Source organism: Thalassophryne amazonica, chromosome 14, assembly GCF_902500255.1.
Source record: "Thalassophryne amazonica chromosome 14, fThaAma1.1, whole genome shotgun sequence".
In the NCBI taxonomy this organism is placed as follows: Eukaryota; Metazoa; Chordata; class Actinopteri; order Batrachoidiformes; family Batrachoididae; genus Thalassophryne; species Thalassophryne amazonica.
In genome coordinates, this window is record NC_047116.1 from 24657501 (window position 1) to 24672889 (window position 15389).

The following is a 15389-nucleotide window of genomic DNA, read 5'->3' on the forward strand; positions in this document are numbered from 1 at the left end:
GTAAAAGCTAACAGGTTTTGCTAATTAGGCTTACTGGGCCAGTGTAGAATACAAACTAGCCATTGTTAATTAGCATTACTGTGGATGTTTAGAATACAACGCAGTGCAGTCTCATTTGAACCCTGTGTGATATTGCGGGATTTGACCATTTATGGGGACAGCCGCTCCTGTTGCGCATTATGTACACAGCATAATAACTGTACATGGGAAAATGGTGTACTGTTTTGTTTTCGGCTGCAATCACTGAAGCAGTCGCGAAAAGTGCAGGGGTTTTTTTTCTTCGGTTCCCAGAGAAGGGAAGATGAGGCAAACGTGAGCCGTCGTGTCAGTAAGTGTTAGCATACACAGCTAACCAGAATAGCTCCATTCTCTTGCCTGCACAACCGCCTCGACATGTTTGAGCTCCGGGTCACAAACAAACCACAACAGACATCCACTTTCCTACCGCATCACCACTTTTTCTTTGTATTTTGACTTTGTTTGCATGTAATTTGCCCAAAAACTCAGAAAGTGCCATGTTTGTGTCCCTGGAAGTAGAGAAATTACATTGCCCAATTAGCATGAGTGTGACAGTATAGCACAGGCTAACCATTGCTAATTATGTGACAGTGTAGAATACACGATAGCCTTTACTAAACTGCATTAGCTTCAAAATATGTAGTATATTGTACCTCAGACTAATCAGTTCTTTGATTTATACTTAAAATTACACACAGAATATCATGCAACATGATAAACTTCAGTGGATTGTTGGTGGTCTTTATCCAAACAGTACAATTTAAATTTATGTGGATTCACACTGTTTAAATGCTTTGGCAGGCGCTGCTGGAATTCATATTTCAATCATGTACCTCTTAGTAAGTAAGAGATAAATTAGAACGCTTCGTGAGTAGTCTGTAATTGTACTTCATTTTCCTGCTGAATGAGGCAGGTTTTGATTGGCGATTGTGTTTAACGCTGCATGGGGTCCATGGCTATCGCTGGAAGAACTGCAATCCGGTGTAATTCAAGTTGACAAAATAAGTGAAAATAGATAGTAATTCTTGTCAGCAGCCCTCTGATTGCAAGCTTTTCTGAAGGTTTCTTTGTATTTTGTGCAATCCACTTAATTTTGGTTTGTGTGTTGGAACAACACATGTCTTTTGTTATTTCGCTGCAGCTCCAAATCCACCAGTAATCCGCGAGGAATTAAGTACGGCTTCATATGACACCATCACAGTTCACTGGACATCGGATGATGAGTTCTCTGTTGTATCATATGAACTTCAGTACGCCATCTTCACCAGCCACTCCAATGTTGTCAGTAAGTCCCATGCAGCCTGCTCTTCTCTTTGTGGGAATATATTCTATATTTGTGGTGCAAATCCTGACTATGATGACGGATTTGAATGGAGGACATTCAAATGTTTGCAGGCTACGTTACAGTCTCCAACCATAAGAGACAGAATTCTGTCCTGGCTTTTGTGTGATGAGATGTTTGCAGAATACACTGCACTTTTTCATGATAGAATATGGGAACACGCTAAACCCTGAGACAGATCAGGTTTGATTCCATTTGCACATTACAAGCTTTTAACTTAAAGATGTTATGATTTAGAGTACGTTGAACTGCCAGTACTCAAAAACTAACTGGTCAACTTTAAAGAAACGTCAAGTCAGATCTTGGATCATGTGCTATTAGTACGCATTGCTGCATCCGCGACACCACGGAACCACCCCGGGTCCTGGATGGCAACCATATTGATCCATTCTCCACCTCTTGAAAGTGTCTACCGGCAGTAGCCAGGTGAAGTATGACTAGGGTATGGAAGCATTAGTTATTATAAGAGAATTAACCCATTACTCTTTGGTCATTCTGCAAAACTGGAAAATAAACACTTAGCACATATAGGTTCAAGGTTACTTTATTTGTACCAAAAGGTAAATTTGGTTTGGCAGTGAGTCACTCCATTCATAACAATCACATAACACATAAATACCGATTAAAAAATACCATAAGTATAATAAAAAATAAAAATACAATGAGCAGTGCAAGTACAGGCCAATAGCATGGCACCCAGAAGAAAGTCACAATGCGTGTGCCATCTCAATGCAAAATAGCAGATAAATTTATTAAATATACAGCATTTATAGCATTACAGCATTCATATACTATATAGCATAACATTTAATTTTGCACCTTGAGATATTATCAAAATCTCAAAACCCCCTCCCAATGGTGGACTGGATGCCTGCATGGACTCTCATCAATAATTGTGTTGTGTTCTGTATTGTAAACCTTTTTGGCTGAATGGCCTAAGCAGTGTGTCAGCCCTGAGTCTGGTCTGCTTGAGGTTTCTTCCTTAAGTCATCAGAGGGAGTGTTTCCTTACCACTGTCGCCTGTGTGCTTGCTCTGGGCATTTGTAAGGTTAGACCTTACTTCTGTGAAGCGCCTTGGGGCAGCTTTGTTGTGACTTGGTGCTATATAAGCTAAAATAAACTAAACTAAACTATCAAAACCAACCTTATATTTTATTTGTCTAAACTAGAACCACATGTTTGATTTACTGGTTGACTTTATTTTATTTATTTGTTATTTTTGAGAGGGGGCATTGAATTCTTCAAATAGTTTCAAACAAACCTGAGAGGAACCTATTCCATGTTGCTCAAAACACCCAAAAGTGTTGTGGTTACAGCAGATTGTTAGCTCTTGACTGATGTACCAGTCTTAACCTTCATGCACATTTCCATTTGCACTAATTGCTTTCAGTACATCACAACTCTTTAAGCAGTTGTACCTGATTAGTCTTTTTCCATGATCCAGCTGGTGGCCTTGACATCACTGTGTGCATGGAGTCAGTCAGTCAGTCATATGCATTTCACTTTGAGTGAGATTACTTCTGTTGTATACTGTACTTCCTAAAATCATACGAGTACAATGATGTCTTTTTTAACTGCCCAGTTGTCATCAAACTTGCTATGTGTGTTAGGCATATTGACCCAAAGAAGCCTATTAAAGGTCAATGGTCAACGTCACTGGAGCATACTTTGTAAAAATATTCTGAGCACAATGACATATTTCCTAATTGCCTGATTGTCATCAGATTTGATGTATGTGTTAGTCACAATGACCCCATGAAGCGTTTAGATTTGGGGATCAAAAGGTCAACGGTCAAAATCACTGAACTACACTTTGTAAAAGCTTTCTGCAGAAAAGTATCATATGCCAGTTGTAAGCTTATCAGTGTTTGCACAGGGTGTCGTGACTTAGTAAAAACAATGCACTTGTTTCTTTGGGCTTCAAATCTATTTTTTGGGGGGTGGGGGGGTCACCACAGAGGATCCACTATGGATCTGCATGTTGATTTGGCACAACTTTTTTTTTTTTGCAAGATGCCATTTCTGATGGAACGCCAGGTGTACAGGAAGAATGGTGGACCAGAGGCCTTGAACCGGGTCCTTTTATTTTTTGGGGGAAATTAACCACTTTATCAATCAAAGCAGTAACTGTAAGTACAGTAGAACTGAGTGATATGTCAAACACCAGACTTCTCGCTCATGAGGCCAGGTCAGCCAAAGGGAAATCCCCACTGGTCAGGCTAGTAGGAATATATTTCAGTCTGGATTTCACTTTACTATATATCTCCCCACCACATTTTGACCTCATCCCAAGGTCACAGGTGCTTTTAGGTAATAAGAACCTTTGCCTGTAATTGGAATGACATCATCACCTGCCACATCCCGCCAACAACACCAATGTGCAACTTAGTGATATATTTTTTGGGGCTTCTAGTGGGATTTGGACACCAGACATCTCACTCACAAGACCAGGTCAGCTAAAGTGGAATCCAAATGAGCCAGTAGGAACATATTTTAATCTGGATGTCACCTTGCAACACAAATGAACAGGGTGCCAACTGACGAAGGTGTAAAGGTTCACCGGTTTGTTTCTTCTTATTAGCCATCTGTGTGTCTGTCTGCATTGCAGGTTTGTGTAACTCTGCTGATAGCTGGATGATTGTACCAAATATCAAGCAAAATCACTACACTGTGCACGGGCTGCAGTGTGGAACCATGTACATTTTCATAGTGAAGGCCATAAACCAGGCTGGAAACCGCAGCAGTGAACCAGGGAAACTCAAGACCAACAGTATGTAGACGTTAGCAACATGACCAACAGGATTGTGTTTACTGTGTGTGTTTTATGAGCCCACATTAAAAGATAATCTGTTTAAGGTCAGCCATTCAAGTTGGACCCAAAGTCTGCTCACCGGAAGCTGAGGGTGTCCCACGACAACCTGACAGTCGAGCGGGACGAGACATCGTCAAAGAAGAGCCACAGTCAAGACCGCTTCACCAGCAACAGCAGCTACGGCGTCACAGGAAATGTCTACATTGACAGTGGCCGCCATTACTGGGAGGCTCTGATAGGAGGAAGCACATGGTAAAAACATTCATCTGCTGAATTTTTATTATGACTAATCATACTTTTTAACTACTTCAGTGTTTTCTCTTCAGGTTTGCAGTGGGTATTGCGTACAAGTCAGCACCAAAACACGAGTGGGTAGGGAAAAACTCAGCTTCCTGGGTGTTGTCTCGCTGCAATAACTCCTGGGTGGTTCGTCACAACAGTAAAGAGATCCCCATCGAGCCACTGCCGCAGCTCCGGCGCCTTGGGGTTTTGTTGGACTATGACTCTGGGTGTTTGTCTTTCTATGATGCTATCAGCTCTCAGCACTTATATAGTTTTGACATCTCCTTCGTCCAACCAGTCTGTCCGGTGTTCAACGTGTGGAACAGGTGCTTAACAGTCCTCACTGGACTGCCCATCCCAGATCACCTGGAGGGGACAGACTGCCAGAACTGACTGCACTTGTCCTCTTGGATTGTATGCCTTCCAATGCAGACCAGAACTGTGATGATCCTTATGTACAAAAGATGCAATTAACACTCCAGGTGTACATTTTTAATCACGTTTTTGTAACTGTGTTCTTGTTTTTTATTATCTACTTGCATTTTGAGATTGTTTGCTTTGCACTTATTATTCTGCTGCATGGTTTTCAGGGTTTTTCTTACAAAAAATAAGCAAAAACAAAGCAGTTATTTTCAAATATCTCCATTTTTTTATTCATATTACACACATTTTAAAGGGGTCATATTGTTATTGGTCATACTTTTTTTCAAGAAGCTGAAATAGGTTGGCATCTGTTTTAAAACCAGTTATTAAAGTTTTTAGCCAAAAATACTCAATTTCTGTGACATATGTCACAGAAGTCTAAAACAAGCTATATCAAGGGTACGTTTAATTTATGTCAGCGATTTCATGAAAAAGTAGGACTTTGAAGATGTTTAAATTGAAGCACCAACTTTGATTAAAGGTAGAACATTATAAAAAAAAAAAGTTATTTTGCACAATATGACCCCTTTAATGCATGCATGTTAAGAGTGACAATACATTTTTGAGTTCAAATCTGCCAAAACTTGGTGGCTGTATTAACCATAATGTTTTTTTTAAGTTGTAAAATATTTATAGTAAATTTTTAAATCTTTAAAAAAAATTGTTTATATGTCACAGTACTTTGAGAAAACAAAGCTTGACATGAAAACATAACATTTTTTTGCTGTACCACAATGCAAATGTGTCCCTGCCGTCATTTTAAATAAGGAATTAAACATCCAATCAGACTGCAGCAGTTAATGAATTAACACTGTGAAGTGTTTCTCCATAAGATGACAACTGGTTCAGTGCAAGGTAATAAAAGTGAACTAATTTGATTCACTAATTTGATTCTCAGTGTGGTTATTTTTACCCCCAGTTGTGTTGTGAAAGCTTGAACAGGTTCAGACGACCACAGTGACGACAGAACAATAGAACGTAGAACACCGACAGACGTGTCAGTTTTTCACACTCTTTCAGCCGCTCACAGAGGCAGTCGACAACTTTTGACAAGATTCTCTCCGACATGTTTTTGTACTCGAGTAATGTAGCTTGAACATTGCACTCTTTTCAACTGAAGTAGACAAGAACCCAAAGAGGAAGAAAGAAAAAGAAAACCCCTCTGAACTCAGTGTGACCTCCTCATCAGACTCCCCGCTGGGAGCCGAAAAACATCAACACCATCTCCTGAATGTACCTTTCTTGTATCGACTGGGAGGAAAGTTCAGACAAAAGCTGGTAGTCATCCATTTCATCATGCACAGTTCTGGTTTTTACTGTAATGATAACGATTTAAAAATTTTGAAACAAAAACTGTCAATAACCAAGTAATTGTCCAATGAGTTGTCAGCCTTTCAACAACATCAGTTTCAGCATTATTAAAAGGATCATATGGAGCATATTTAAAGCTGTGCGGCCTTTAGGATTTTTTTTAAGATAGAAGACAAAGACAATTTAGTTTGGCACTACTATAATTTCATTCCTGAGCATTTAAATATGATCAAAATTTGTGCTGTTTGGAAAATATGTAGAATTTTGACCCCTGAAGGGGGAAATCCAAGTGATCAGACACCATGATCTGCATTTGGTAGCGGCATCATAGATCACATGGGGGCTTCCCCCAAGCTGCACAAGGATGCTGGGAAGAACATGTAAAAACACTGTTTTGGAACCAGTTAACGCCTCTGAAGTAATTTACAAGACATCTTACAGATGTTAGTGTGCACAACCTGGGAACAATCATGCAAGGTCAAAGGTAATCTCAAACCCATGCGCACACACACGCTTCCATCTGTAGAAGGCATTAAATGCAAAATAAAATATTCACTATGCAATTCCTCCCCACCCCAGATAAATATGTTGTCATTAAAATGAGCTGTAATTTTGTAACATGTTACAAAAATAGACCTACATTATAATGCTTGGATTTCGGTCCAAACTAAATTTTGTCAGTTTTGTGAAATTTGAAAGGCCATACAGTTTTAAATTCATATTCTAAACATATTTATACAGCCACTGTGCTTTCCATTAACATTTTTATTCATCACTGTTTAATCTGCTGTATTTTGAAACAAAAATTTGACAGAGATTGCAGTAAAGGATGGCACTGAATAAAGCATCCAGGCCTATCAACGCCTGTTGGTTTGCACGCTGTGCTATTTTACTGACAATTACCACATTCAACAGTATGGACCTTTAAACATATGCCCCGGGGCTCCACCTGCTGGTTTTTATATCTTCTGTGTTTTAAACTGTTAATTGTTGCTGCAGGCAAAGTATCTCCTGGGAAATGTTTCATGTTGTTTTGTTTGTCTTGTGACGTCAGCTTTGTATATGGTCTTCAGCTGTCGCTAAATCGAGAGCGAAAGGGAGCATAAAGAATAACAACAAACAGTGCTTGATGAGAAACGAGCACCATAAAAGAAATGAGCAGTTGCAGTAATTTGCCAACATATTTGTGACATCAACACCTTTAAAAAGTGTGAACATCAAAAACTACTTCTACATCCAAGCAACATATGTGTTAGTGTACAAACACTGAGTGTAGGCTTTGAATATGAAATATTCAGAATGTGTGATCCTAGTTCATTCACTTCATTTACTCACTTTCAACACTAAAGCACATGGAACTTTTCAAAGTATTTGTTTGGAATCAGTTGGTGACATACTGAAGGTCCATTTAGCAGGTGTTGGAATGTCTTCCTTCTGATCCCAACTCCGGTACAACAGGTTTCGTAACCCTCCAGAGCGAAGCTTCAAGTTCGCCATCAGTAATTTGTAGAACCGACAAAGTTTTGACATCATCCCCAGCCAAACATTCTGTCTATTGTTTAATTGCAGTTTTAGCTTCTCATCATGTTGTATGTTTCATGTAGTAAAATCAAGACAGGGACATCTTGTAAAGTTACAAGATTTGTAACTTTGTATCCTTTCCAATCTGTACAAGGTTTTCTCATGTAATTTCTTCTTAGTGCTTCTAGCATCCTGGAAGCATCTTAACTTCATTTTAACATCTTGGTGCCATCTTATCTGGCCGATCTGGTGGAACCCTATGTGCCGGCCTGGGCTTTGTAGTCGGATGCAGGACTTCCCTGTGTTCCCAGGGTGAAGAAGACGTCAGCAGGTCAAAGAGCTTTTTTTTTTTTTTTTTTATCATGCACCCGCTATGTGGAACGGTCTTGCTCCAACCGTGAGGCAGTCGGAGTACGTGGACATTTTTAAGTCAAGACATAAAACCTATTTTTATTCTCTTTCTTGTGACTAGGTTTTATTTTTATAATCTGTTTTATTCTTTTACTTCTGTTTTTAATTATGTACTTGATTTTTTTATATTTATTTATTTATTTTAATTTTTATGTTGAACTGTTATGTGTGAGGTGCCTTGAGAGAGCTTTTGTTGTGATTTGGCACTTTATAAGCTGATTAAATTGAACTGAAGTGAAATGAACAATTTTATGACTGTTGAGTTTTTTCACAACATTATGAATTGCTGAAACAGGGATTTTAAGATCTTTGCAAATAGCTTTGTGGTTTTTGTAATCATTAGGGTTTAAAAAAAAAAAATAGTATTACTGATGGCTGCGACAGACTGGCGTCCTATCCTGGGTATACCCCGCCTCGCGCTCTATGACTGCTGAGATAGGCTCCTGCCCCCCACGACCCTTGACTGGACTAAGCTGTTGAAGATGAGTGTCTGTGTGAGTATTACTGATGCATTCAGGAGGCTCTCTTATGTTTGCCATTGTGAAGAAAGAGTTCTTTTGCATTACCTCCACCAACTGGGTAAACATCGCACCCTATAAATCAAACCAACAGCAGGTCAAAAATAAAAAGGATGACAACAACAGAAATTAATGTTTGAAGAGAAACTGCTTACAAGCAATGCCCCAGCTCAGGCTTCTCTGCCTGATAACTCAAAAGCCAAAATACCAGCCTTGACCCAACAAGAATTTAAGCCAATTCAGTTAGAAGCCTTAAAGGGCTGTATTGTTCAGTACTGTATGTGTCAGGATGCACTGGTACAATACAACTCTATGTTTCCCAGTATCAGGGAGTTCAGGATTTGTTGTGGATGAAATAGAAAATACCTGACTACTCATTGCTGTGAATTACTTGTACCTTGAAAAATCCTATTCCAGCTTGGCCACCAGGAGTCACTGTGCGGTAGTATTCAATAAGCCTCACTCCCCCGACAGCCAAAGGATACTCTGGCTACTCAGGCCAGAGCCCGGGTTTTAGCCAACTGGACAGAGTATCTGCCTCACATGCCAGAGTTTGCTTTCAGACAGAAACAAGTGGGAGGAGTTAAAATCACAACACTATGCAGACCAAGCTGCTACACAACAGTAACAGTAAAGGTGCAATGACACGTGTGAGACGTTGATTCATGCACTTGCATGCACGTCATCATGATGATCCCACCCGCTGTGATTGCAGCAGGATGCCATGCTTTGTTGCACCACCCAGGTGGGACGCTGTGTATATAAAATAATTATTTTGTAGCGGATTAATCATTTTCTCTGCAAGTTGTCTGTTGAAAATGGCTGTAATCGCTTCCTGAATCACAGAGGACCACTCCAGCAGCGCTGTTCATGCGCGCGTGCGCTGAATGAGCTGGAGAAAGCATTTGGAGCCATCTAAAAAGGTAATTATTTGTCAAGTTTACATTGTCATGGCTTGGTAAAACAGCTGCATTTTCTTTCCTTCTTGTCTGCAACTGTTAAAGTATGTTTATGAAGGATTTAACATCTTGTCATAATCGTTCAGACGAGCTGCGCTGTGATGCGATCCGCTGACGCAACCACTCGCTCTGTTCACTTCTTCTTTACTTCACTTGACGAGCTGCACATCGTGTTGGCGAGCAGATCGCGCCACGTAGCACGACATTTATGCATGAAGGATTTTTTGAATATTTCAAAATTCTCTTTGTGCAATTGCATGTGCCATCGCCCTTCTCATGTTCAGACTACACCCGTTAAAGACAGGTGGTTTACTCTCCTGCATGACACAGGTTGTGCAAGTGCGTGAATCAAAGTCATGCACGTGTCAGTGCACCTTAAGTCATGCATTATTGTGACAAATGCATAATGAGATGAAAGCAGCCGACATTAACAGACACATCCTGATATTCCTGAATACAACTGTTGCGTGAAATTATGCGTGTCAATACCACTGCCTGCCTAGGCACATTCTTAATGGCATCAGCCAACATGGTTCCTATACCTTTTTTTCATGTGTTCAGCAGCCCTCATACTGGGCAGAGCAGCTCATGTAGCTCAGTGGGATTGGGTTTGGGCTACCAACGTCACACTGTCTGTGTCTTTGGACAATGCATTTCATCTTCATTGTCTCAGTCCACCCAGCTGTAAATAAGAGATAAGAGAGACTTTTTTGTCATTGTAATAACAACAAAACTTCATTGGTGACAATCAGTCAGTAGCAGCAATTATTAAATATGAAAATAGAATAAATAAAGGTAAAATATAAGAGCAATAAATGGGTACCAACCTTGGCTGGGGAAGTAACCTGTGATGAACTAGGGTCTGTCAGACAATATCCATGTCACGATTGATCCTCAACCCAATGTAAGATGCTGCAATTCATCTAATTCTCCCCCACCCCAAACAGTGAAGCCATTCGAGCTTCCAGCCACTTCCTCCAGCTACCCAACCTCCTCCCTCATTCTCCACTGCCACTGGGGGCAGTGATTAACCAACTCAAACTTAAGAACTATCTAGAAACAATCAGCCCCTTTAAGGTAGTACAGTATAACCATCATTTATTGGTTAATTCCCATCATGGCAATTACCGTAAGCACAGGTAAGTCTTATTTATCATATATTTTATGTCACTAGTTTAAATTCATCAAATCGGTGCCATTTGTGTCCAGCATATATTTTATGTCTATATTTCTTAATTCACAGTATGAAAGCAGTTTTTTTGTTGTTGTTGTTGATGATGTTCAATGACTTTGGACATTTGATCAAGCATTCTGAGTGTACAAAATTGGTTTATTTGCAATTATTCCTGATGATATTCTGGATTATGTGTTTGAAAACCAGGGGTGACCTGATGAGTATCAATATGGCCTTAGGTGATAACATAAAATGAATATCAAGTCAGGGCACGGTCAAATAGGCTGTTTCCCCAGTGTATGTGGAAATCCAAACTCTAGAATAACTGACATGTTTATAAAATGTAATAATAATAATAATAATAACAATAATAAGTGGAGGAGTTAAAGTGCCTCATGGTCTTGTTCATGAGAGAGGGGACAATGGAGCATGAGATTGGCCTGAGAATTGGCGCAGCATTCGCTGTACCGTACTGTTGTGACAAAAAGGAAGCTGAGCCAAAAGGCGAAGCTCTCGACCTACTGGCAAATCTTTGTTCCTACTTTCACCTATGGTCATGAGGGTTGGATCATCACCGAAAGAACAAGATACAAGCGGCCGAAATGGGCTTCCTTAGGAGGGTGGCTGGTGTCTCCCTTAGAGACAGGGTGAGAAGTTCGGTCATCCGTGGGGAGCTCGGAATAGAGCCGCTGCTCCTTCATGGTGGTGGTTCAGGCATCTGGTAAAGATACTTCCTGGGCTCCTCCCTAGGAAGATGTTCCAGACCAGCCCAGTTTCACGTTTTGTTTTTTGTTTTTCGTGCTCCTGTGTCGAAATGAGTCAAATTTTCGTGACGGGGTATTTTTAACTCACTATTCCTAACCCTAGTCCTACTCCTACCCCCAACCCTAACCTTAACCATAACCTAATCTTACTCTTCCCCCCCACCCTAACCATAACCACCCCGACCGCCCCGCTTCACTTTTAATTTTATGCAGCCATCACGGAATGAATGAGAATGAATTTGTGCTGCCGTGACAAAAACGAGGCGCTTTTCGTCACAATATCACAAACCAATAGATTAATGTATATTTCGTGTTGCTGAATCACAACTTGCCATGAGACCAGGTTGTCCAGGCACATCCATCTGGGAGGAGACCCCGGGGAAGACCCAGGACTAGGTGGAGAGATTATATCTCCACATTGGCTTGGGAACGCCTCGGGATCCACCAGTCAGAGGTGGTCAATGTGGCCTGGGAAAGGGAAGTCTGGGGTTCCATGCTGTAGCTGTTGTCCCCGCGACCCGATCCCGGATAAGCGGTTGAAGATGAGTGAGTAACGATAATAATAATAATAATAATAATAATAATAATAATAATACAATGAGTGAAGTTCGCTCTATGTTAGATGAAGGCACAAACCAGAAATGGCACAAAAAATCTGCCCAGTGGGGAAAAAGCCACAAACCGGACAACACTGTTGTAAAAAGCCGTAAAAAGCCACAAACCGACGGTAGACGAAGCCACAAACCGGAAATGACATGGTGAGATGCTGAAGAGCTTCGCTCTTTCATTAGAGGTGGGCGGATCGATCCTAATATCGATAATATTGATACCAATGCTGCTATTGATATTAATACAATAACATGCTTTTGGAGGGCACATGACAAATGCATGTTGTTTGCATTATTATCACTTTTTACTCAGATACACAACACGTAATGCGTACATAAAAAGTTGGCTCACTTTAACTTTTGTCGTGTCAGCTGGCGCGCGCTGCTCTCCAAATTCGGCAGTGCATCCTCATCAAGCTGGCTGCTTTAGCTGCTGTTCATTGTCATACTATCCATGAGAAAATCATCCGGAAAATCCGTATTGGGACCAAAACACACTTCTCGCCTTTTCATCTTTTTCTCTGCGGACAGTTCTTGGGCTGCGCGCTATGACGTCATTTGTTTATGCACAGCGGGCGGGTATAGACAGGTAGCATCAACGTAAATCTACGATACCGGCCTAGCAACGCCTCTGTTAAGTGAAAATAATGAATGATCCTCGTGTAAAAAGATAGATACTCAAGCTTTTTTCTCTCCTGTACGCACTGACTGCTGGGCACGCAGATTTATCAAAGTCTACTCTCTGTCTGTAAGAGCAGCACTGCGCTGTGTCACACAACATGGAGCAGCGCACCCTCCTTCCTCTGGTCTTTTGTTGTTGCGCAGTCACGTGGCTCAGCTGCGCCAGCCAAAAGCCATGTAGGTAGGCTCAGCCTGGCCCACCCACTCAGCGCTCTCCTCGAGTCAGCCCTCGACTTCAGGAGATTTTAAGCTGTGTTGAGTGACATTTTTTAAACAAAAATGTTGATTGTGATAATAAAGTATTTTGTTGTCATGTACAATGTTTTTGAAATTCGATCTTTTGGATCCTTTAGATCTATGAAGCTTAAATATGAAAAAGTATCAGTATCAGTATTGATATCGGCGATACTGGGCCTGTATTTACTTGGTATCGGATCAATACCAAAATTCCCGATATCGCCCACCTCTATCGTTCATGTCCGTGAAATATGCATATTAATAATAATAATAAGAAGAGATCGATAATAAATATGTAAATGTGTCATTAAAATTGCTCCAAAAAACACACAAGTATCGGCTGTATTATGAAGAAATGTGATGGTGTTTTTGAATAGATGGATGAATGTAATTTTTATTTGTTTGATTTGTGAACAGAAATTTCTAGAAATAAGAAGTTTATTCAACTAGGACTGAAAGTGGGCGGTACTTTCAACGTCACCAAGCCACGCCTACTATCCCTGAACAGGAAGAGCTTTCTGTTTGCTGACGTTGTTGGTGCGACGATGGCTTCCACAGATCAGCCTGTGCTGGAGCTAACAGATAAGGAAACCCGTGAAAAGCTGTCGCTGTGGGATCGTCGAGGTGAAGCCACCGCGCCTCTGACGGAGAAACAGACCGACTCCGTGTTGGAGATCCGAGCGGCAGCTGAGAGTGTGTCCGTGCCCGCCGAGGTGAGGTTTGTCACCCCGGAGGCAGCTAACAGGCTAACAGAAGTTAGCTTGCTTTGGAAACGCACACTGTCCGAGTGATAAAATAATTCGGTATAACTCCTCAGAGTGGAGTGTGTGGTGAAGTTAGATTTGTCACGGGAGGGTTTGTCACGCTAGTAGACTAACTTTACTTTTTAAAGGAGCTTTACAACAAGAAGACGTGGAATTTATAGTTGTTTTCGAGGACATTTTTAGTTATCACCGCTCTGAATGACAGAAAAATACACACACACATATATATATATAAACAAGCAAGTCCACTATAGTGTAAAAAGTTGGAGGAAATTGTATGACAGCAAAACAGAAATACATGATATTGGCTGTAATTAATTTAATTACCTATATAAAATTATTGAAACCTATCACCACATTATTACATTTTTGTCAGTTAATACTCAAATTATAGATAATAGTTAAAGTACTAAAGAAGGAGTTTGCACTGTCTTGTGCCTAATGGATCGAAATTGATCAGATTTGATCTATCGATGTCAATTGGCTGTTGCTATTGATATAATACTGTACACTGTAAATTGCTACTGGTATGGTGTCGTGCTGAGATTATCCACATTCAGTACTTTAACTTTCCCATAATACCCCTGGCGGTCCCCTGTGCATCCCAGAATGCACCACGGCGCCAGCAGAGGTCCAGAGAGCATGTAAACAATGGCTAGCGAGGATGTGGATGGCGTTGATCCAGCGACTTTACGGGCGATTATGATGATGACACATTCTCCCAAGTTGAGAGGGGTATCTAGAGGAGGTGTAACACCTGTGATGAACTACTGCTGTGCCCCGATGTTGTCTTGTTGTCCATACTTCACAAGGTTTGTTTACATTGTGCCCTGAATTGGAACTCTGCTGAAACTGACCTCTCGCATGACTCAGGGACTGCGGGATGGAGCGAGATTCACAACTGTGAAACAGCGAATACCAGATTTGTATATTCGTTATCTGTGCATGCACGAAAAACAGGGAGTTTGTTTTGTACGGAGTTTACTCCTTTCTGTGTATGAACCAAAATCAGGCTTAATGTGAATAAATTCTGATCTTATATCCACAAAAAATGGGAAGCTTTATCTGTGTGCAGACCAGAATCAGGTGCACAGTTATCTTTCTCCATAAATTGAAACCAGCTTTCAGTTTTTTTTCCACACATAGGAATGGTAAACTCAGCACAGAACAGCCTTCCTCTTTTTTTTTTGCGCATGAGCAGATAGCTTGCACATGTGTAGCATAGCGCATATACAAATCTGGTAGAGGGGTCATCTCAGTCCATGACAACGGCACCCATTGTTCTTTAAACTACCCAGTGTGATGGTTTTTGCACAACCCTAAATCTAAAGGCCCCCTGACACTTGCACAACTTTGATGCACACACTGTGTCACGCAGGAGAGTAAACTTGTTGTTAACGGGTGTAGACTGAATGTGAGAGGGGCGCAGTCGCGTGCAATTGCGCAAAGAGAATTTTAAAATGTTAAAAAAAATCTTTCGCTCATAAATGTCGTGCAACAAATGTGAAGTGGTAGTGAACATTGCGTGATCTACTCACCAACACTACATGCAGCTCGTCAAGTC

The 15389-nt window shown here is 40.8% G+C and overlaps 2 protein-coding genes across 6 annotated transcripts in view; both read left to right on the plus strand.

The window, feature by feature from the left end:
- The window catches only part of mid1 (midline 1), a 96960-nt gene extending 90937 nt beyond the window's left edge, over positions 1–6023 (plus strand). For 4 of the 5 annotated variants that reach the window (XM_034186442.1, XM_034186443.1, XM_034186445.1 and 1 more), the window contains exons 7-10: positions 1160–1303; positions 3969–4130; positions 4217–4424; positions 4499–4847. In XM_034186442.1, the coding sequence (XP_034042333.1) occupies positions 1160–1303; positions 3969–4130; positions 4217–4424; positions 4499–4847 (863 nt within the window). Of the gene's footprint in view, positions 1–1159; positions 1304–3968; positions 4131–4216; positions 4425–4498 lie in introns of all 5 variants that reach the window. The other variant, XM_034186444.1, reaches the window with a different exon arrangement.
- A 7544-nt stretch (positions 6024–13567) lies between these two features.
- Positions 13568–15389, plus strand: part of cog3 (component of oligomeric golgi complex 3) — a 39682-nt gene continuing 37860 nt past the window's right edge. Inside the window, exon 1 of the mRNA XM_034186215.1 lies at positions 13568–13774. Coding sequence (XP_034042106.1) covers positions 13607–13774 — 168 coding nt within the window. The 5' untranslated portion in view covers positions 13568–13606. The remainder of the gene's footprint in view (positions 13775–15389) is intronic.